General features: G+C 39.9%; 1 protein-coding gene across 1 annotated transcript in view; it reads left to right on the top strand.

Annotated features, from left to right (window-relative positions):
• Window positions 1-24,128, top strand: part of LOC126417090 (collagen alpha-1(IX) chain-like) — a 317,794-nt gene that overhangs the window by 169,974 nt on the left and 123,692 nt on the right. The window contains exons 6-8 of the mRNA XM_050084985.1: window positions 4,823-4,900; window positions 5,034-5,102; window positions 23,325-23,423. Coding sequence (XP_049940942.1) covers window positions 4,823-4,900; window positions 5,034-5,102; window positions 23,325-23,423 — 246 coding nt within the window. The remainder of the gene's footprint in view (window positions 1-4,822; window positions 4,901-5,033; window positions 5,103-23,324; window positions 23,424-24,128) is intronic.

The following is a 24,128-nucleotide window of genomic DNA, read 5'->3' as shown; positions in this document are numbered from 1 at the left end:
GACCTCATGGAAATCAGTTTGGATTCCTGAGAAATGTAAGAACACACGAGGCAATGCTGAACCTATGACTCTCTTAGAAGATAGGCTAAGAAAAGGCAAACCTATGTTTATAGCATCAGTAGACTTAGAGAAAGCTTTTGCCAAGGAATACTCTCATTGGAATTCTGAAGATAGCATGGGTAAAATACAGGATGCAAAATGCTATTTGCAACTTGTACAGAAACCAAACAGCAGTTATAAAGAGTCGGGGGGCATGAAAGAGAAGCAGTGGTTAAGAAGGGAATAAGACATGGTTACAGCCTATACTTGAAGTTATTCAATCTGTGCACTGAGCAAGCTGCAAAGGAAATTAAAGAAAAATTTGAAGTGGGAATTAAAAGTTCAGGGAGAAGAAATAAAAACTATGAGGTTTGTTGATGACATTGTAATACTGTCAGAGGTAGCAATGGAATTGAGAGAGCAGCTGAATGGAATGGACAATGTCTTGAAAGGTGGATATAAGCTGAAAAACAACAAAAACAAAACAGTGATAATGGAATGTAGTCAGATTAAATCAGAAAATGCAGGGATTAGATTTTGAAATGAGACACTGAAAGCAGTACATGAGTTTTACTATTTGGACAGCAAAATAGCTAAAGTAGAGAGGATGTAAAATTTTAAGAAGTAGAGAGGATGTAAAATATTAGCCAGCCAGAGTGGCCGAGCGGCTCTAGGTGCTACAGTCTGGAACCACACGACCGCTACGGTCGCAGGTTTGAATCCTGCTTCGGGCATGGATGTGTGTGATGTACTTAGGTTAGTTAGGTTTAAGTAGTTCTAAGTTCCAAGGGACTGATGACCTCAGGAGTTAAGTCCCATAGTGCTCAGAGCCATTTTGTAAAATATTAACTGGCAATGGGAGGAAAAACATTTCTGAAGAAGAGAAATTTGTTAACATCGAAAATAGATTTAATAGCTAGAAAGCCTATTTGAAGATATTTGTCTGGAGTGTAACCATGTGTGGAAGTGAAACATGGGCAATAACCAGTTTAGACAGGACAAGAACAGAGTTGTTTAAAATGTGGTTCTACAGAGAAATGCTGGATTCGATGGACAGAATGCATAACTGAGGAGGAGGAACTAAATGGAACTGGAGAGACAAGAAACTTGTGGTACAACTTGACTGACAGAAGGGATATGTTGACAGGACACAATCTGAGACGAACAGGGATCACCAATTTAGCATTGGAGGGACGTGTGGGGAGCAAAAATTATTTAGGGAGACCAAGAGATGACTCCAGTAAGCAGAGTCAGAAGGGTATAGGTTTATTTATTTAGGTTGCATTAGTTATTCAGAGATGAAGAAGTTTGTGCAGGATAGAGCAGCATGGAGAGATACATCAAACCAGTTTCCAGACTGAAAACCACAACTGCTACTTTAAAGGCCATAGCAACTTTTATGTGTTAACAAAGTACATAAAATGTAGGAAGAGGACTCAAAACAGTTAATAGTGCCAACCACTTGGGCCCGACAGGGTAATTCTAATTTGTGAAGATGTAAGTCACCAGATGCTACACAACAGTAAGAAAATTTTCTTACATCTATTTGAAAATGCCACAATTTAATATATGCTAAAATCAGTGTAGAAGATGCATCAAACACTAGTACAATAAAATTCAAAAAGCCCAACTATATTTACATCAACTTTGTAAATAATAGTGCCTTCATTTAACAATGTATGAAAAGATAGATTGCTACTTACCATAAAGAAGACATGTTAAGTTGCAGACAGGCACAGTTAACAGACATACATAAAGCCTTCAGCCACAGCCTTCATCAGCCAAAGAGAAACACACACACCATTCTTACCCACAAACAAGCACACCTCATACACACATGGCTCAGGCCGGGATGCAGCTATCACATAGGATGCAAATAGCTACATAGAGGGGCTGGGGAAGAGGAAGGAATAGGGGTTAGGATGCCAACAGGCTTAGAATCAGGAGGTTGTGGGGCAGGGAGGCAGGGAAAAAGGTGTGAAAAAGGAGAGGAGCAGGGAAATATGGGCAGGAGTATTGACAGAGGGCAGCAAACAAAGAGAATGGGAGATAAGAATGGGGAGGAGATGATAGGACAGAGGGGGTGGAAACTGTTAGGTGGAGCATGTGGGAACAGTGTATTACAGTAGATTGAAGCCGGGAAAATTACGGGAGCAGATAATGTTTGTAAGGATAATTCCCATCTGTGCAGTTCACAAAAGGTGGTGGTGACTCTTTCTTTGGAATGGTAGTAGTATTTGGGGGGGGGGGGGGGGGGCACGGGAATATGGCATGGGAAATCTGGTTGCGGACTAAGTTTGGGGTTAGTGACTGTTTGTCAAGGCGTTTCTGAGACCCTTGGCAAACTGGGAAAGGAAGTTCTTGACACTGCAGATGTGCTGTCCCCGGGCAGCTAGGCTGTATGGGAGGGATTTTTTGGTGTGAAAAAGATGACAGCTGTCGAACTGCAGGTATTGTTGATGGGTTTAATGTGGACAGAGGTGTGGATGGAGCCTACAGAGAGGAGGAGGTCAACTTTAGGAAGGTGACACACTGGGTTGAGGAGACCGGGTGAAGTGGTTGGGAGAGAAAGTGTTGAGGTTGTTAAGGAATGAAGATAGGATGTCCTGGCCCTGAGTCCAGATCATGAAGATATTATCAATGAACCTGAACTAGACTAGGGTTTTGGTGTTTTGGGAAGCTAGGAAGGTCTGCTCTAAATTCCCCATAAACAGGTTGGCATAGGAGGGTGCCATGCAGATGTCCATGGCTGTGCATTTGTTTGTAGTCCTGCCCTTCAAAGGAAAAGCAGTTGTGGGTTAGTATAAAATTAGTAAGGTGTATGAGGAATGAGGTAGTGAGTTTGGAGGCTGAAAGACATTGAGAGAGGTAGTGTTCAATAGCAGTAAGACCACAGTAATGTGGGGTGTTAGTGCGTAAGGAGGTGGCATCAACAGTGACAAGTAGGGATCCAGAAGATAAAGGTGTGGGGATGGTGGAGAGCCATGAAGGAAGTGGTTGGCGTATTTGATGTGGGAGGCTAGATTGCGGGCTATTGGTTGGAGGTGTTGGTCAATGAGGACTGAAATTCTTTCAGTGGGGGCACAATAACCAGCCACAATGTGGATTTTGGGGAGCATGTAGAAGGTGGATGTGCAGGGTCTTTGGGGTGAGGAGGGAAATGGATTCAGGGGAGAGGTTGTCAGAAGGGCCAGAGACTTTAAGCAGGGATTGGAGGTTGTGTTGGACTTCTGGGATGAGATCACTCTGACAGAGTTTATAGGTGGACTACCTTCATTTGGTATGAAATAGGATAGCTCTTTTATTAGCTTATAATAAATGAAACTTGAGCAAATTTTTATATAAACACTAATTTCAGTTACATTATAACTTGTGTAACCAGCCACAATAGCTTATCTGTGCTGAGGTCCCTAAAATTTTATGTCACCTGAAATTTTAGATGTCATTGAATTAAGTTCCAGTTTTCAAAGATACAGAAACTCTTGTGTATGGTACAGACACACAGGAAGAAGCTTTTGCAGCTGTCTGTTCTATGAGCTCAGAATATTATCACAAGTGGAATTTACTAGTGAATTTCAAACAGTGGAAACTCCAGGTTGGAATGTTACTAGTGTTACTAGTGTATTTGTCATAAATGACATTTGTTAAAAGCTCCAAAAATGAAAATAAGAGTCATAACATATCACACAGCGTGAAAGCACTAATGCGCTCACAACTTGCTTTCAGTGAAACCTGAGTGACTACGGAATATGAGATTATTGCACTCAATGTCTCGTATTACTCAACATACGTCACTTCCCAAAATGTGCGTCATGAGTTCCATTCAGCTACAAGCTTTAATGATTTCACTGAACCACATTTTATTGATAGGTAGAGGCAATAAAAAATCTGAATGTATGGTCCACCGGCAGTTGGATGTTATTGTGGTCATAGTTACCTGGTGACATAGAAAATAATTTTATTGTACTCTCCTATATAAAGTTCTGTTTCTTCCAGTCTGTGTATTTTTCTCTTCCATGAGTGATATATGATTTTTTCTTTCTTGAGTCTCTCTGAATATATTAAATCTATGCTATATGTGTACATAAATGGCAGCATAATCCTAAAACTAACAAAAAGTTGCCCCTCTTTAAACTATTTGCTAGAATGATGCACAATACATAGTTGACTGAAATAAACTGTTGACAAGCCTATGAAAATACTTAAGAAAAAGATTTTAACCTTCTACTTGAATTATAAAATAGAATACAAGTGACCGGAAGTTCTAGCTGTATTTGTTTTTCCTTTAGTGCATATTATTTTACACTTACTCAGTTTATGGTATTCAATGTATGCCAGGCAATTTCTGGAAGATGATAGCTATGAGTCAAACAAAATGATCTGTAGTCCTTGTTGTTATAACCTGCAGAAGCATTTCAGAGTTATCAGATCATCAAAGAGACCTGTAGGATTTCTAATAATTTCAACCTACTTCAATTTTGCAACTAGGAGTTGTGGATTGAAATGTGAATAACTGTAATGAACATCAAACAGGAGACAAATATAAAGTGGTAAGAGTACATAAATAATTTATGAACACATTCTTATACAAATGTGTGTTGGACATACGAGTATAACATTGACATGTTCTGGAAAGTCTCACATTTCGTTTCTTCCTTATATTTTTAAATATAATGAGATACTGTTTCTCTGACTCATAAGAATATATCTGAAACAGACAATGATAATTTTGTTGCATGATTATTTTATAAGTGCATGAGTTCATCATTCATTTCTCCTTCAGGTTGATTTGCAATGGATGGTTTTGAACTGTGATCCATCACGCCCTGAACGAGAAACCTGTGATGAGTTACCAAGAAAAGTAAGTGCAAAATAAATCTTTTACACATAGTGTAATTGTATGACATTATCCCGTTAGTGTATTGATAAAATATTGGGAATATAATGTTGTGTCTTTAGTATCCTTCCTAGATGATTCTTTTCTGGTGTTTCAGGCAACACCTCCTCCTGCTGCATGTGAGACAATTTGTCCGCAAGGACCTCCTGGCTTTAATGGAACTGATGTAAGTTTCTGTGTTATTAAAAGAGAACATTTTTATCATTTTAAGTTACTGAGTGTAATTAATGAAAATTAAAATGGTTATCTAAAGTTGCTTTGAAGATTATTTCTGCAGGGACACTTACTGTTTGGAAATTTTCTTGATTATACCACTTCCAAACCTGAATTCAGGATTACAATAGCGTTTTTTCAGATTCATTCATATTTTCTCATTTATTTTTCTAAAGTTGTTTGTTTACTTTACAGCACTACTTCAATTTCTGATTTGTATAATTATTTTGTCATTCATTGATTTCTACAAACTAATCTGCACATTATATTTTCTAAAGAAAATATAGCATACAAGATGTATTTCAGGTGTACTGTGCTTTATTTTTAGCTTTTTACTTATTATGTCTCTTCCATATTTCCTCTTCAAAGAGGAAAACACTGGTAGCTTTGTCTCTATTGTTTCCTTTGATATTGTTTCTGTGTGGCCCTCAATAAATAAGAGCCTCCTATATCTGTTAACTTGTACAAGGCCAATCTCGAAACTTCCTGGCAGATTAAAACTGTGTTCCGGACCAAGACTCAAACTTGGGACCTTGCCTTTCGGGCGCAAGTGCTCTTCCGACTCAGCTACCCAAGCACGACTCAGGAGCCTTCCTCATACCTTTAATTCTACCAGTAGCTCATCTCCTACCTTCCAAACTTCTATGCTGCTATGAGGAAGACATGAGTTTATCAGTGGTATAAACATTTCAAAGAGGACTGAGAGAAGGTTGAAAATGACAACTGCCATAGACACCATAGCACATCAGCTACTGATAACTTGTGGAGGAAGTAAAGAAAATGGTTCTGGAAAATCCCTGAATCGCCATAAGAGAGGTTGCTATAATGTTGGCATATCCTTTGGCTCATGTACAGCAATTTTTTCAGATGTTTTGGGCATGAAACATGTCACAGCAAAGTTTGTTTCTTCAAGGCCAATCTCCATTGCCTTCCTTTCCAGGACATCCTGTCTTGCGTGTGTAATGGTCTAGACAGATTGTCTTCATATCAGTTTTTAAAGTTATCGATATTTTCTTTTAGTTTGTAGTTCAGGGAGGTAGTAAGGCATCTGTTGAAACTCATTTCACAAAAGATAACTGCATCGCCACACACATTCCATATACTGGCAATTTATTTGCATGTGAGAATTACATTCTTTCACTTTCATATAAAAGAGGTTTGAAGAAAATGGATTTTGAACATGAGAAATCAAATTGTTGGTGATAGGGCTGAAAAACTCTGACCTGAAAGGTAATTCCTAATTGCTGCTGTTGTTATTGTTGCTGTTGTCATAATTATTGTTCCCTTCAGTCCAAAGACTGGTTTGATGCTGCTCTCCACACTACCTTGTGAAGACCCTGCATAACTACTGGAGCCTCACTCTCAGTCTACAGCTGAAAAGGTTACACTTGTTTTCAAGTGCTCAGAAAATTTTCACTTTTGAAAAAGATGAATCAAAAAATTTGCATTAAATTTTGCATGAAAAATTGAATAATGTGCAGCACTGCTTTTGAAATGTCAACTGTGGCTTTTCACAAATCTGCTATGAGTAAGAGTATATGAGGGGTAAAATGTTTCAAAGAGGGTCAAGAAAAAGTTGAAAATGGCAGCTGCTATGGACACCCCAGCACATCAGTTACTGATAACATTGCGGAGGAAGTAAAGAAAATGGTTCTGGAAAATTCCTGAACCGGTATCAGATAGGTTGCTGACAATGTTGACATATCCTTTGGCTCATGCCCAGCATTTTTTTCAGATGTTTTGGGCATGAAACGTGTCGCAGCAAAGTTTGTTCTGAAATTGTTGAATTTCAGCTAAAAATGATGATGTGTACACATTGCTCAGAAATTGCTGAATGAAGTCGACAATGATCCATAACTTCTAAAGAAGGTTATAACAACTGAAAACTACAGGTTATATAACATCAAAACCAAGGCCCAGTTGTCCCAATGGAAACTGCCTGAAGAGCTGAGACTAAAAAAAATTAGAGTTCAGTCATGTGAAGGTTCCCCTCACTGTTTTCTTCAATTACAATGGGATTGTGCATCATTAGTTCCTACCTTACGATCGTACAGTCAATAAGGAATACTGCTTGGAAACTATGCACTGTTTGCATGAAGCAGTCCAATGAAAATGACCAGAATTGTGCCAAAACCATTTGTGGAAATTGCATCATGATAATGCTCTGATTCACACCTCAATGCTTGTTCATGATTCTCTCTCTCTCCCTCTCTCTCTCTCTCTCTCTCTCTCTCTCTCTCTCTCTCCCTCTCTCCTTTTTTTCCAAAAACCAAAACTGCTATATTGCCTCAGCCACTGTATTCATTGGACAGGGTCCCCTGCAACTTTTTAACTTTTTCTTTTTTGGTCTCAAGGAAATTTATTATATTCTGCAGCAAACCAATGTTAAGGATATTGGTCTGTAATTTTGTGGTTTCATTATTTTACCATTCTGCACTTTCTTCCAGTTGCTTGTGACTTTGCACTGGGTGAGAGATTCATGATAATTGCAAGCTAAGTAAGGGGCCAGTGTCACTGAGTACTATCTGTAAACTGAGATTCTATTGGGACCTGCCAACTAACTTGTTTTCAACCCTTTCAGTTCCTAAGTAAGGGGCCAATGTCTCTGTGTACTGTCTGTAAACTGTGATCTGGACCTTTTGACTTTCTTGCTTTCAACTCTTTCAGTTGCTTCTCTACAGCAGGGATTCCTATTACTGTGTCCTCCACACGGGGGTCTGTACAATGGTTTAATTGACAGCATGTTTGTACAATCCTGGTATGGGAATAATTTGTTAAACTTGGGATTTTAAACTTTGACTTTCCTCTTGTTGTCTTCTATTACGACACCAAAATGGTCACTGAGTCAATAAATAGAAGCCTTCAATTTGCTTAGTGATTTTACAAGGACCAGATTTTTCTCAGGTTCTCGGCAACTTCTTATGCTAAGGTATGATGATGGCAGTATGGTGTATGCTTCAACACAGATTTGTTTACAGATGCATGCATTTTTACTAGCTTCTGCCAGTCATCATTTGCAAGTTCTTTATTGAACTGTTAGTGTAACATTTTCTTCTTCTTCAGCAATTTCATACTTTTGTTGTTAATCCACAGTATTTCTTTTCCATGTTTAGTGCACTTATTTGGCACATGTTTGTCCCAGGAGGAACTTACAATCTGTTTCAATTTTGTCCAAAATTTCTCCAAGTCCATAATACTGGAATTAAATGAGGCCCATTCATGCTAGCAACTGCTTCTCTGCTCTTTCTAGCACAAATACTCTCCTAGCCTTTTTCCTAAGTTCATTAACTTTAGTAACCATGTTGCTGTTGTCTTCAGTCCTGAGACTGGTTTGATGCAGCTCTCCATGCTACTCTATCCTTTGCAAGCTTCTTCATCTCCCAGTACTTTCTGCAACCTACATCCTTCTGAATCTGCTTAGTGTATTCATCTCTTGGTCTCCCTCTACGATTTTTACCCTCCACGCTGCCCTCCAATACTAAATTGGTGATCCCTTGATGCCTCAGAACATGTCCTACCAACCGATCCCTTCTTCTGGTCAAGTTGTGCCACAAACTTCTCTTCTCCCCAATCCTATTCAATACTTCCTCATTAGTTATGTGATCTACCCATCTAATCTTCAGCATTCTTCTGTAGCACTACATTTCGAAAGCTTCTATTCTCTTCTTGTCCAAACTATTTATCGTCCATGTTTCACTTCCATACATGGCTACACTCCATACGAATACTTTCAGAAATGACTTCCTGACACTTAAATCAATACTGGATATTAACAAATTTCTCTTCTTCAGAAACGCTTTCCTTGCCATTGCCAGCCTACATTTTATATCCTCTCTACTTCGACCATCATCAGTTATTTTGCTCCCCAAATACCAAAACTCCTTTACTACTTTAAGTGCCTCATTTCCTAATCTAATTCCCTCAGCATCACCCGACTTAATTAGACTACATTCCATTATCCTTGTTTTGCTTTTGTTGATGTTCATCTTATATCCTCCTTTCAAGACACTGTCCATTCCATTCAACTGCTCTTCCAAGTCCTTTGCTGTCTCTGACAGAATTACAATGTCATCGGTGAACCTCAACATTTTTATTTCTTCTCCATGGACTTTAATACCTACTCCGAATTTTTCTTTTGCTTCCTTTACTGCTTGCTCAATATACAGATTGAATAACATCGGGGAGAGGCTACAACCCTGTCTCACTCCCTTCCCAACCACTGCTTCCCTTTCATACCCCTCGACTCTTGTAACTACCATCTGCTTTCTGTACAAATTGTAAATAGCCTTTCGCTCCCTGTATTTCACCCCTGCCACCTTCAGAATTTGAAAGAGAGTATTCCAATGAACATTGTCAAAAGCTTTCTGTAAGTCTACAAATGCTAGAAATGTAGGTTTGCCTTTCCTTAATAACCTTTCCTTAGTAACCATATTGCTATGATATTGTTGTGATCACAGTCCCTGCCTCTCTGCTGATACCTCCAACTAACATTGTGTGTCCTGATATTTCTGCACTATGAGCATAGATTTTCTTTGAAAGATTTCTAAAACTGTCATGGCAGAATCGGGTGGCCAGTAAAAATATCTGATAATTAACTTGAGTGCACCTAGACCTGTTACAAGCATCCAGGTAACTTCACAGTCAGTTTTGACCATGACAGACACAATATTTTTGGCAACTACAGTGAAAACTCCACCTGTGGTATCTAATCTGTCTTTTTTTATATATATTCTATGCTTCACTAAATATTTCACAGCTTTCTACTTTTAGTCAGCTCTTGGTTTCGAGAATAATTTGAGCATGACAACTTTCTTAGACGACTGTAAATTCAAGAACTTTGTTGCAAATATTTTGACAATTTACAGCTAAAATGTTGACAGTTATAGTGTACTTTGTAGATGGTCTAATTTTGCTCTCTGTGTATCGTATGGTGAGCATTCATCACAGGACCTAAAACTACCATCTCGACTAGGAAACCTCTATGTGCAGCCCACAAACATTCTTCTACTCGAGTAGCTGCTTCCTTTGTGTAGTAAACCCATGACCTATCAAGGGAAGTCCTGCTATTGTCCACCATATACTGTTGGTCCATAAATCTGCAGATGAAACCATCACAGGGTCAAGGGAGGCGTTGGTTGAGGCCCTCCGCTTGGTTCCAAACCAAAGGACCCTGATCAGTTCTGGCTATGTTGTTTCAGACTGTGAGCTCTACTTGTATCCTGTGTTTGGAACCAGCAGCCTTCATGACTTCATCCATCTGCCCATACGAACTGAGGGTGGCCTCAGAACCCAAGTAACAGATATGATTGGTGCTTATGTGAGCCAATACTTGCAGATTGCACCCTGCACTCTCAGTAGCTGCAGGTAAGGCCTCCTCCACATCTTGGATAAGGCCCCCAACATACATACTGAGTGCACATGGGATTTCTTTCTGGTCCTGGGCGTTATTTCCCAAAGGTGCTCCATAAATGCACCTAACATTGTGGTTCCTGATGACTAACAAACCCCTCACCTGGTGTGCCTTTATGGATCTTGCTGGAGGAGTGGCCTCTTGCCCATCAGAGGGTGAATGGGTGAGGCCACAGCCAGGCTCCACATTGTCTTCCCTCCTCAGTCAATGCGAATGTGTTACCACCCACCACTCACCCTGTGGTTAGGGCGACTCCATGTGTTGGGTACACTGCAAGGTGCCTCAGAAGAAGAGCATGTGGGCAAAAGAAGCAGCACTTGAGGTATCCCATGCACTGCACCACATGCTCAGTGAGCCTTGAGTAGCTGCTGGTGAAGTATCAGTGCAGCAGCAGTGCAGTAGCGAGTCGCATATTTAGCTTTCATATTTGTTTTGTAGTTTGATTCTTAATTTCTTTCCGAGTGTTTGTGCACTTGCATATTTAATTACATAAAATCCTTGCGTATTCTCGTATTTGAGGGGAGTAACATTGCTTATTGACAGCTGTAGGGTATAAATTCATGGAATCGTTAGATATTAGCAGTGAGATGGATAGGGTGTGTGCGTGCTGTGTGCGGGCGCAGGAGGAACTGACCGCAGTTCACGAGCAGCTGAGCATGCTGTTGGCCACGGTCAGCTGCCTTCAGGCTGCTGCCTCTAGGTGCATAAACAGCAGAGGGTCTGGTGCATCACTTGAGACACCCCAGGTGTCGCTTGCTGCGTCTGCTGACTCAGCCACCGAGGCACCTTCTAGTGTACCCGGCGCGTTGGGGCCGCCCTCACCTCAGAGTGAGTGGCGGACTGCAACGCGTTCGCGTCGCTCGAGGCGGAGAGTCAATGTGGGAGGCTGTCCGGCTGGCCTCGCCCGTTCATCCTGCCAGTGGGCAGGTGGCCGCTCCTTCAGCAGGGCCTGAGCAGGCACACGGGAGCAAAGGCTTGCTGATTATTGGGAGCTCCAACTTCAGGCGGGTGATGGAGCCCCTTAGGGAAATAGTGTACAGGGCTGGAAAGAATTGCAACGGACACTCAGTTTGTCTGCTGGGGGCCCTCATCCAAGATGTGAAGGTGGCCTTGCCTGCGGCTATCAAGCGTATGGGGTGCAGTCGTCTGCAAGTAGTTGCTCATGTCGGCACCAATGATGCCTGTCACTTGGGTTCTGAGGTGATCCTCAGTTCGTACAGGCGGCGGGCGAATTTGGTGAAAAACTGCTGGCCTCGCATGCGGGGTGCAAGCAGAGCTCTCTATTTGCAGCATCATTCCCAGAGTGGATCGGGGTCCTTTGGTTTGGAGCTGAGTGGATGGTCTCAACCAGAGGCTTCGTCGACTCTGTGACGGTCTTGGCTGCAGATTTTTAGACTTGTGCTATTGGGTGGGGAATTGTAGGATGTCCCTAGATAGGTCAGGGGTGCACTACACAAAGGAAGCGGCTACTCGGGTAGCAGAGTACTTGTGGCGTGCACATGGGGGTTTTTTAGTCTAGGCGGTAGTGCGAGGTGCCCTGATGAACACTCACCAGTCGACTTGCAGGCAGGGAAATCAGGATGCGCTCAGTGTAAAGACACTTCAACTATCAAGATATTAGCAGTAAATTTTCAGAGTGTTCGGAATGAAGTTCCTGAATTTACTGCCCTCCAGGAAGTGTGTGTCATGAAAATTATTCTCGGGACCGAGACCTGGCTGAACCCTGAGATAAGAAGTTCTGAAATACTTAGTGAGGGTTGGAATGTGTATCAGAAAGACAGATTAGACACCGTAGGAGGTGGTGTCTTCATTGCAGTTGACAAAAATGTTGTCTCTATTGAGGTCAAAGTAGAGTGTGATTGTGAAGTTATCTGGACACGTTTAACAGGGCTAGGGGAAATAAAGTTAATTGTTGGGTGTTATTATCGGCCACCAGGTTCCACCGTGACAGTTCTAGAATCATTCAAAGGGAGTTTACTTTCTGTATCGCAGAAGTACCTGGATCATGCTATATTAGTCGGAGGTGACTTGAACCTACCTAGTATAGACTGGGATGTCTATGGATTCATTACAGGTGGTACAGACAAGCCGTCGTGTGAATTACTTTTGAACACATTATCCGAAAACTGTCTTGAGCAGCTAAATCGACAGCCAACGCGTAATGGAAATATTTTAGATCTGGTAGCCATGAACAGACCAGACCTCATCGATGGTGTCAGTGTTGAGACAGGGATTAGTGATCATGATGTTGTCATTATGACTATGCTTACAAACGTTAAAAAGTTGGTCAAGAAGGCTAGGAGAGTATTCTTTCTAGAAAGAGCAGATAAGCAGTTGTTAGCATCCCATTGAGTAAATGAATCGACTTCATTTACTTCCAGTACGATGAACGTGGAAGAATTATGAGCAAATTTTAAACACATTGTAAATAATGCATTGGACAAGTATGTGCCAAAAAAGTGAGTTATGGACAGAAAAGACCCACCGTGGTTTAACAGTGCAATTCGGAGAATGCTCAGGAAGCAGAGGCAGTTGCACTCATGGTACAAGAAAGATCAGGAGAATGAGAGCAGGCAAAAGTTAGTAGAGATTCGTGGTGCTGTAAAAAGAGCGATGTGCGAAGCATTCAGCCACTACCACCGTCATACCTTAGCAAAAGATATTGCTGAAAACCCAAGGAAATTGTGGTCTTACGTAAAATCGGTAAGCGGGTCGAAGGCTTCCATCCAGTCACTCACTGATCAGTCTGGCCTGGCAATGGAAGACAGCAAAACGAAAGCTGAAATTTTAAATTTAGCATTTGAGAAATCTTTCACGCAGGAGGATAGTACAAACATACCATCGTTTGAGTCTCGTACAGATTCCTGTATGGAGGACATAGTGATAGACATCCCTGGGGTTGTGAAGCAGCTGAATGGGTTGAAAATAAATAAATCGCCAGGTCCTGATGGGATTCCAATTCGGTTTTACAGAGAGTACTCTACTGCATTGGCTCCTTACTTAGCTTGCATTTATCACGAATCTCTTGCCCAACGTAAAGTCCCGAGCAACTGGAAAAAAGCGCAGGCGACACCTGTATATAAGAAGGGTAGAAGGACGGATCCTCAAAATTACAGACCAATATCCTCAACATCGGTTTGTTGCAGGATTCTCGAACATATTCTCAGTTCAAATATAATGAATTTCCTTGAGACAGAGAAGTTGCTGTCCATGCATCAGCACGGCTTTTGAAAGCATCGCTTCTGCGAAACGCAACTCGCCCTTTTTTCACATGATATCTTGCGAACAATGGATGAAGGGTGGGAGACGGATGCCATATTCCTTGACTTCCAGAACCCGTTTGACTCGGTGCCCCACTGCAGACTCCTACTAAGGTACGAGCATATGGGATTGGTTCCCAAGTATGTGAGTGGCTCGAAGACTTCTTAAGTAGTAGAACCTAGTACGTTATCCTCGATAGTGAGTGTTCATCGGAGGTGAGGGTATCATCTGGAGTGCCCCAGGGAAGTGTGGTAGGATCTGTTTTCTATCTACATAAATGATCTTTTGGATAGGGTGGATAGCAATGCGCAGCTGTTCGCTGATAATGCTGTGGTGTACGGGAAGGTGTTGTCATTGAGTGACTGTAGGAGGGTACAAGATGACTTGGACAGGATTTTTGATGGTGTAAAGAATGGCAGCTAACTCTAAATTTAGATAAATGTAAATTACTGCATATGAATAGGAAAAAGAATCCCGTAATGTTTGAATACTCCATTAGTAGTGTAGTTCTTGACACAGTCACATCAATTAAATATTTGGGCGTAACATTGCAGAGTGATATGAAGTGGGACAAGCATGTAATGGCAGTTGTGGGGAAGGCGGATAGTCGTCTTCGGTTCATCGGTAGAATTTTGGGAAGATGTGGTTCATCTGTAAAGGAGACTGCTTATAAAACACTAATACGACCTATTCTTGAGTACTGCTCGAGTGTTTGGGATCCCTATCAGGTCAGATTGAGGGAGGACGTAGAAGCAATTCAGAGGTGGGCTGCTAGATTTGTTACTGGTAGGTTTGATCATCATGCGAGTGTTACGGAAATGCTTCAGGAACTCGGGTGGGAGTCTCTAGAGGAAAGGAGGCGTTCTTTTCGTGAATCGCTACTGAGGATATATAGAGAAGCAGCATTTGAGGCTGACTGCAGCACAATTTTACTGCTGCCAACTTACATTTCGCGGAAAGACCACGAAGATAAGATAAGAGAGATTAGGGCTCATACAGAAGCATATAGGCAGTCATTTTTCCATCGTTCTGTTTGGGAGTGGAACAGGGAGAGAAGATGCTAGTTGTGGTACGAGGTACCCCCCGCCATGCACCGTATGATGGATTGCGGAGTATGTATGTAGGTGTAGATTTAGATTCTCCATAACCGCTGCTGCCCTCCTGAGGCAACAGCCTGAAGACAGCTGACCATCACCAAAAGCATTTTCAGCTGTTAACAAACTGCAGCCAGCTCCTCTTGTGCACACACAAACATGCACATGGCCTATCCATCCTAGTACTACTAATATATGAATTAACTATAATACTGGAGTACTGCAGGAATAAGTCTAACAATGAATAAGAAAATGAGAATATAGATAACCTACTATGAACAGCATAGTGAACACATTATTGTAGCTGAGATAGACCTAAAATAACATCAACCACGGCAACATAATATTATATGCAACTGTCTCTGTTCATGATTGAGAAATTAAAAAATGTGTGATGAGAGAAAAAAAATTAATCAGATAGTTAATGGATATGAATACTTAATTGTGATGAGGAACTGGAATTCAATAGCCCCAAAAGACCAAGTAGGAGAAATAGTAGTAGAATATGGTCTGGGGGAGAAGAATGAATGGAGCTGCTCGCTGGCAGATACTGCATAGTGCACAATTTAGTCATCGGTATTATTTAGTTTAAGAATCATGAAAGGTTTTAAACATGTACAGATCTGGAGACACGGAAGGTTTCAGTTACATTACACAACGGTAAGACAGAGATTTTAAATTACAAAACATAGCCATGTATGGAAGTGAAACATGGATTATAAATAGTTTGGACAAGAAGAGAATAGAAGCTTTCGAAATGTGGTGTTACAGAAGAATGCTGAAGATTAGACGGGGAGATCACATAACTAATGAAGAGGTATTGACTAGAATTGGGGATAAGATAAATTTATGGCACAGCTTGACTGGAAGAAGGGGTCGGTTGGTAGGATATGTTCTGAGGCATCAAGGGATCACCAATTTAGTATTGGAGGGCAGTGTGGAGGGTAAAAATCAAAGAGGGAGATGAAGCGATGAATACACTAAGCAGATTCAGAAGAATGTAGGTTGCAGTAGGTACTGGGAGATGAAGAAGCTTGCGCAGGATAGAGTAGCATGGAGAGCTGCATCAAACCAGTCTCTGGACTGAAGACCACAACAACAATGACAACAACAGTTTTCTCTAGTGAATTCTCTTTCTGTTAGTCTTAAGAATAAAGGTGCTTGTCTGCTTATGTTTACTTGAGCCACGTCTGTTCCTGTTTCTTTACAACCAACTCTGCATTTATAATGATGCCTCGCTTTTCTCCCCTAGGTCATGATCTTCATGAGTTTCATCTGCTATCTGCATTCTTCAGGGCAAAGTGGTGAAAATCAGTAAAGGCTTGTGCAACAATTTTTACTTGTTGAAATAACATTATGTTGTGAATTTATATACCACCGCTACTCACTGAAGAGACAGAAGAAGAAAAGGTTGTCCCATAAAAACTGAATTTTTTTTGTGTGTGTGTGTGTGTGTGTGTGTGTGTGTGTGTGTGTGTGTGTGTGTGTGTTTTCTGCTGCGAAAAATACTGTTCATTTTCTTCATGCAGAGCACTTTGCGTGATGTTACTGGGCTATTTAGTGATTATAATGTGGAATGAACACCAACCAGCCGCCTATCAATCTGTATTTTATTGCAGCACTAGCACAATGTCAACTACAGTACAGGGATGATCACTGCTTTTAGTAGCTAGTCATATAGACCCAGAAATCTTGTATAAGCACACATTGTTAAAATGACCTATATTTGACTGAGTGCTGTGTTCATTCCAGATTATAATCATTTCACAGTCACTGAGCACAATGATTCCTAATGGAATCCAACCTGACGCAATTGATTGTTGTGTACTGAGCACTCCCAGACAGTAGCTTTTAAGCTGTTAATTAAAAATTTTGTCTATATCTATAGTTGAGATTTTTGTTCATATTTTTCCTTTGATGTGGATTCCAATTAATATATCTTTGCTTTGTTTTGTTTATTTTGGGGATGGAATGGACACAGTAGCACATTATTTTTGCAAAGACCTTTGTTTGCCCTGTTCATCAAATTTCCCACTGTTATAGCAATCAAGCACATCAGCAACAGACATTGAGTAAGTAGTTTGTTTAACTTGTAACACAACAAGGGAATTGTTTTAATAGTATGTTCTCTTATAGAAACTTCAGAAATAATATTCTTTATGTATTATAGAAACAACTGTAGGAAATTTCATACAGAATTTTGGAATGCATTGAGTTATTGTTGTAATGTTTTATCTTTACCACTTCGACTTTAAGCTTAAAAGAGTGTGAAACTTATAGCTGAGAATATTTTGTGACACTGCAATGACTGCTAGGGTCCCCCAGGACCCATAGGTCCCCAGGGCCCACAGGGAGCATCTGGTGTTCCAGGACGTAGAGGACCACGAGGCGAGCCTGGGCGAACTGGAGAGCTTGTATGTGATGCTGCTGCTAATGAACTTCAGCAATATCGACTCCACTAACAGACTGTATTTTCATTTAAATGAATGTCATGCTCATTTCTAACTGATTACACTGCTCCACTTAAAATGTTGCATACACCAGTCTGAAATGTTCATTCTGGGCAATTTCCTTTGGGCAATTTCCTTATGTATCAATAACCTACACAGTTGAAGAAGAATATCCCAAGAGTCTGTAGCCATCTGAAAGGGAACAAGCCATCTTAACTACAGCAAATGGCAAATGTTGGTCTTCATCAGGCAATTTTCTTACATTTATTATTCAGGGGAACAGTGCACATGTGATCAGATAATGTGTGAGTCCCCTCCACATTAAATATTTGTATTAGAATGTAAGCACACAACTCACCTCATTGTCTAGGTAGAGGATAGTTCTTATAATTCAGTCAGAAAGTAAGTAAGGCATCTAGACTTTTTTTGCACAATAATCATTGTAGTTGCAATGTGAGACTTTGGATAATTTCACCATGGCAAGTTCATTGTGTCTAGGGTGAGTTATATAGGAATGGAAACTACTAGGATATTTTTCATATTTTTGCAAGAGTCTTCTTACAATAATTTTACTTTTTATGTACACAAGCTTTTCTTAAAAAAATGGATATTTCCATAAATGGAAAGCAGAGTGGTCATGTAAGTCAATCAAGTGTTTTTTGAGCCTATGTGAGGCTAGTGATGAGCTTTCATTGCATACCACATTGATTGAAATTGATCTACAATGAGACTGGAGTGCAGCTGGAATGGATGAGGGTGACTGTGGCAACCTATTGTTCATTTTATCTGTGAGATATAATTCAAATTGCAGTATTTCATTCATCCTGAAGATATATTTTGTGCGTCCATAGCTGGATGTGCATCTATTTGATGACCTGGACTCTCCTTGTTTGTGCTTCTTTCTATCTTTTGTTGAATTCCTGTAGTCAGTTGAATGCAGCTACCCATTAAATACTGTACACAATATTTGAGAGGCATTATCTAATAAATGTCCTCTATAGACAGTCCCTTGGCTCTTAAAAATAACACTACTCTGCACTTTTCTGACCAGCACACCTGCCCTTCTGCATTGGCAGATATTCGCTAATCTGGTTTCCATCCAACATGTACTGCCACCTTCTAGAAACATATAGCTACAAAATTTAACACAGTATGCATTATTCTGGTATTTGCTACTTATTTATTAAGTTACCATCATACAGTGATACTATGACTGAATATGGTTATTTGAAGTAGAGACGTACACGATAACACAGTAGGTCTCTGTATTGACCTTCGAGAGAAAGATAAATACTTAGATGGCTTCAAGCTCTTTTAGGGAAAATATATTGTACTTTTCATCATAAATGAATTGTAACCATTGAGAATCAAAACAATTTCAAGGGTGTATGAGTTTTACCCTACTCACTTGCACATCTCTGGACTTGGGTTCCTGCCCTTGATTCATTTCTCTGGATGCCCTGTACAGCCACTTGTATGTCACAGCATTTCTGGGATGCCCTATATATGTATGATTTGCTCACAGCTTTTTTGTGTGTATACCCCCGTACACTTGTGATAGACATAGGTTTATAATCATCACATTAATTCATGCCGTCTCATCTCATCTTCTCATAATACTGACTTGTTCCATACCAGTTTGAATATATGAAAAAATAAGAAGAGGATCAATGAAACAGTACACTACAAAACATTAAACAAATAATAATGGGTATGATGTAGGCTGTGGATATTGCATTATGACTGAGAGAAATCTGTATTAGGAATTTAGAACTAATTTTTATATTGTATTATGTTCTGTAGCTGGCTTGTTACTGTCTTTTAGATCTGAGGAAGAAGTAGTCTCAAAGTACACATATGACTTCACAAGCATGGCGTAACCAAGGCAGTGTCATAGTTAAAATGGAACTTCATGCATAAATTCAGTTTTGGAAAAGTATAGTAGAAGACAGTATCATGTATGGCAGCTGTACAATGAAGAGCCAAATTGACCAGTACACCTGCCTAATATCATGCAGGGCTCCCACAAGCATGCAGAAGTGCCACAACATAATTTGGCATGGACTCAGCTGTCTGAAGTTGTGCTGGAGGGAACTGACACCATGAATCCTGCAGGGCTGTCCATAAATCCATAAGAGTGCAATGGCGTGGAGACTCTTCTGAACAGCACATTGCAAAGCATCCCAGATATGCTCAGTAATGTTCATGTCTGGGGAGTTTGGTGGCCAGTGGAATTGTTCAAACTCAGAAGAGTGTTCCTGGAGCCACTCTGTAGCAATTCTGGAAATATGGGGTGTCACATTGTCCTGCTAGACTTGCCCAAGTCCTTTTGTATGCGCAATGGATGTGAATGGATGCAGGTGATCAGACAGGATGCTTATGTACGTGTCACCTGTCAAAGTCATATCTAGACTTATCAGGGATCCCAAATCCCTCCAACTGCACATGCCCCACATTATTACAGAGCCTCCATCAGCTTGAACAGTCCCCTGCTGACCTGCAGGGTCCATGGATTCATGAGATTGTCTCCATACCCGTACATGTCCATCCGCTCAATGCAATTTGAAATAAGAATCATCCAACCAGGCAACATGTTTCCAGTCATCAACAGTACAATGTCAGTGTTGACGGGCCCAGGTGAGGCGTAAAGCTTTGTCTTATGCAGTCATCAAGGGTACACGAGTGGGCCTTTGGCTCTGAAAGCCCATTTCAATGATGTTTCATTGAATGGTTCACATGCTGACACTTGTTGATGGCCCAGCGTTGAAATCTGCAGCAATTTGCAGAAGGTTTGCACTTCTGTCATGTTGAACGATTCTGTTCAGTCATCATTGGTCTCTTTCTTGCAGGATCTTTTTCCAACCGCAGCAATATTTGAGATTTGATGTTTTACCGGATTCATGATATTCACGGTACATTCTTGAAATGGTCATATGGGATGACCCTCACTTCATCGCTACCTCGGAGATGCTGTGCATTGGCTGTAACACCACATTCAAACTCACTTAAATTTGATAACCTGCCATTGCAGCAGCAGCAATCAATCTAACAACTGTGCCAACACTTGTCACTTTATGTAGTCACTGCTGACTGCAGCAGCATATTCTGCCTGTTTACATATCTCCGTATTTGAATATGCAATGACTATACCAGTTTCTTTGACACTTCAATGTATTTATGAATAAGATACAAAAAGTCTCACTTTTTATGCACGACATCATTGGTATGTCTTTAGGAGAGAATGATATTTCCAGTGTGTTTTGACCAAAGGGGATAATAAACAATATTGAAAAGCCATTGTTGGTGGACTGTATGATTCATGAAGACGGGGAGCCCACCCATAGTCCTCAGAATGCAGTAGGTTTACAGTCTGGTGCATAGAAACTATTTTGTATGTGTTAGTTATGAAAAGATTATAGCCCCAAGTGTACAATCATTAGAAATGAGCAGGACATATTAACAGATTGACATTTTCTGTTACAGAAACGTTTAGATACTTCCTAGAAAACATCCTGTATGTAGACAGAGAATTAACAAAGTACTTTGAATTGTATCAGTAAATTAACACCTATTTAGCTTGCAGGTACTGGAGGTTGGCAGTAAACAGTAAATGTGCAACCTATTTCATACCAGATTGAAATCCTTTACTTTGTAGAATTTCAGTGCATGGTACTTTTTAACTTACATGTACATCATAGCAAACCATTTTAACTTACAATATTAAGCTGGTAATTGTAATATTTAGTCTAGTGGCAGCTCATTCACAACATACTTATTTTCAGGTGAATTTATTACAAAAATATTATGTGAAATAGGACCAAAAAAATAAAATAGTAATTATTTTGCTTTTAACAGAGTGTTTGAAAGAGATATAATAACGTAGAGACTTCAGTGCAGGAAATATCAACAGAAGGCAAGTAAATGAATTAGGCACTTTGTAGCAAGCTATCAGCCCTTTTTCAAGCAGAATATTATGTCTGCACACAAATAATACTTGTATTTAAGGAACTAATATCATGGCAGCTACAACTGGAACAGTTGTTACTTCGGATCAAGGTAGATGTAGGGTTAATATCTTGTCAGCAACAGGAAGGAAATTGGTCATGCTCTTCTCAAAGAAATAACACTAACATTTGCCTCAGCAATTTAAGAAAACTATAGAAAATCTAAATTTGGTGTGCCAGGCAGGAATTTGAACCATTGTCCTCCCAGATGTGAGGCAACCATCTTACCCACTATTATTATTTTGGCCACCAAATAATAAAATATGGGTGATGATTATTTCACAAAAAATATTGAAATAGCACATAAGATTTACCTAGAGACCAGCCTCTTATTTCACCACTGGGTTGAAGACACATTTTTCCTTATTTCAAGTGTTACACAAGTCTCATTCTATGTTGATGTGGTAGTAGTTTTCAACAGTTGAGTTAGAAGCAATCCATGAAAGTGTGTGTTCATATATCTTAAATCAGTGACATTACTTACTTTTTCTCTATTTGCATATACCATGTGACTGAAATTATACACGTATGAAACAAAAAGTTGAGTCATACTGGTCATTATTTACATAGCCAGAAAGATATCATCTGGAACAACAGGTGGTTGTTACCTATATTTGTACAGAATTTGCAAGACAGATGTGTTACCTGTTTCACACACAGGGGAAATGTCTTATCACAGAATATGTCAGTCTGATTCTTTCAGTTTACAAAATGAGACAAATGTCCATACCATTAAAAACTGAGAAGTAACAAAAAGCATAACTGAGCATATAATTTTCATTTTGCCTCAAACCAACTAATTACAGTGGACAGTACCTTGTAGAACAGAAGGCAGAAGTGATTTTATGGTGCTAGGTACCTATCACATCCATTGCATTTAAAATGACTCACCATGGTGGTAGTATAGGAAAAGTCAAACATAACAGATAATGAAACTTCATGGCAGATTAAAACTGTGTGCCGGACCAAGACTCGAACTCAGGACCTTTGCCTTTCGTGGGCAAGTGCTCTTGCCCACGAAAGGCAAAGGTCTCGAGTTCGAGTCTCGGTCCAGTACACAGTTTTAATCTGCCAGGAAGTTTCATATCAGCGCACACTCCGCTGTAAAGTGAAAATTTCATTCTATAAAAGATAATATTGATTAGGATTCACAAAAAGTCCGTAGTGGCTTACCATTCTTGTAATTAAGATTAAAATTGCATTTACATTTGAAGAAATCAGATCTCAGTAACCACATTGAGTAATATGGTTCAATTGTTCAGAGAAGCAATCAAGTACATAACCATCATCACTATCTTCAAGGAAAGATGAGTTACCTCAACTTAATATACTTTCAGAAATGACAACCAGTCATATTGAGCTGTGCTAAATTAAGAGAATAATAATTGTGGCAGATACGTGCAAACAGTCAGCTGTTTATACTGCACTCTGCTAATTAACTGTTTCTAATAAAAATGTGATATGTTATGAATGGTAGTGAACATAACAAAAAGAAAGGGAAGTGATAATGTTTGGAGAATTGTATATCTATAACATTTTTCATATTAGGTTACCTGACAGCTGTAGCAACTTAAACAGGTTCCATATTTAAGGCACCATTGCTTCCACCCTCATTTGTACCCTATGCTTAATTGCTTCAATAATGTAGGTCTTCATTGCCAGAAGGTTTGTCTGATAAGATTTGTCAGCATTTTGTGATCTATGGATTCTTTTTTATAAACTTTTAATTGATGAGTTAATTTCTTTGAAACAAAAATTTAAAAATTCAAAGAATGTTTGAAACACCTGTTGTATTTATTTTGTGAGTATGCTGCCATTTTTGTGATTTCTTTTCAGCCTCATTTATTGTTAACACAGAAGTCATTGAAAATCTCAAGGTAAAGGGTTTCACTCAGTTTTGGTATTGGTATTTGTAGTTGTGATCTGCATGACTGACAGAGGGCCTTGTAATTGTAGGGTTTGCCAGGACCTATTGGACCACTGGGGCCGATTGGTGAGCCAGGGCTTCCAGGTTTACCGGGCACCAATGGAGAACCGGGACCTCCCGGCAGCCCTGTAGGTTCGAAACACCCACTAACTGACTGGTAACTCTACCCTGCCCTGTCACACATCATAACACACTTTGAAGGAACTGTGTATCTCTGTTTGTATTAAAATAATTACTTTCATTCTGTCCATCTGGAAAGTAACAGTTGTGTTAAAATAGTTACAATCCAAATATATTAAATCGAATAGTATCTTATACTTCTGAGCATGCAATTATATATTACATGTTACACAGTTATACATAGTTTAATACCTTCCAAGCTATTATAGTCCCTTCCACCTACCTCAATAAATTTTAATAATAAGCATTAAAAAAACATAAATAGTATGAACTGTGTAACAGCACTCTTCACTAATCTACTTTCCTCAAAAATTTATTTACTCATAGAATAGAATATATTCATAAAATATGACTGATCATGCTTCTGGTTGAGCTCATCCCCTTATTAATGTATGATCCAATGGACCCGCAGCATTGAAAATATCTCGTAGAGACCTTATGTAGTGAAATCCAAATTGCTGCTATAAAAACACTAAACTCCTAGAGCAGCAATCTGGATTTCATTTCATAATTATCCACTTGGTTCAAAACTAGAGGACTCCAATTAGTCCTGGGTGCAAATTGCAGATGGTAAACTGTTCTCACAACAGAACCAGCAGTCTTCACTACTTCCACCACCAACAAGCAGAAATTGAAGATAGTTGCAGAACTCA

Source organism: Schistocerca serialis, chromosome 8 (genome assembly GCF_023864345.2).
Source record: "Schistocerca serialis cubense isolate TAMUIC-IGC-003099 chromosome 8, iqSchSeri2.2, whole genome shotgun sequence".
Taxonomy (NCBI): domain Eukaryota; kingdom Metazoa; phylum Arthropoda; class Insecta; order Orthoptera; family Acrididae; genus Schistocerca; species Schistocerca serialis.
The sequence above is the reverse complement of the archived record's forward strand: the minus strand, read 5'-3'. Positions and strand labels throughout refer to the sequence as shown.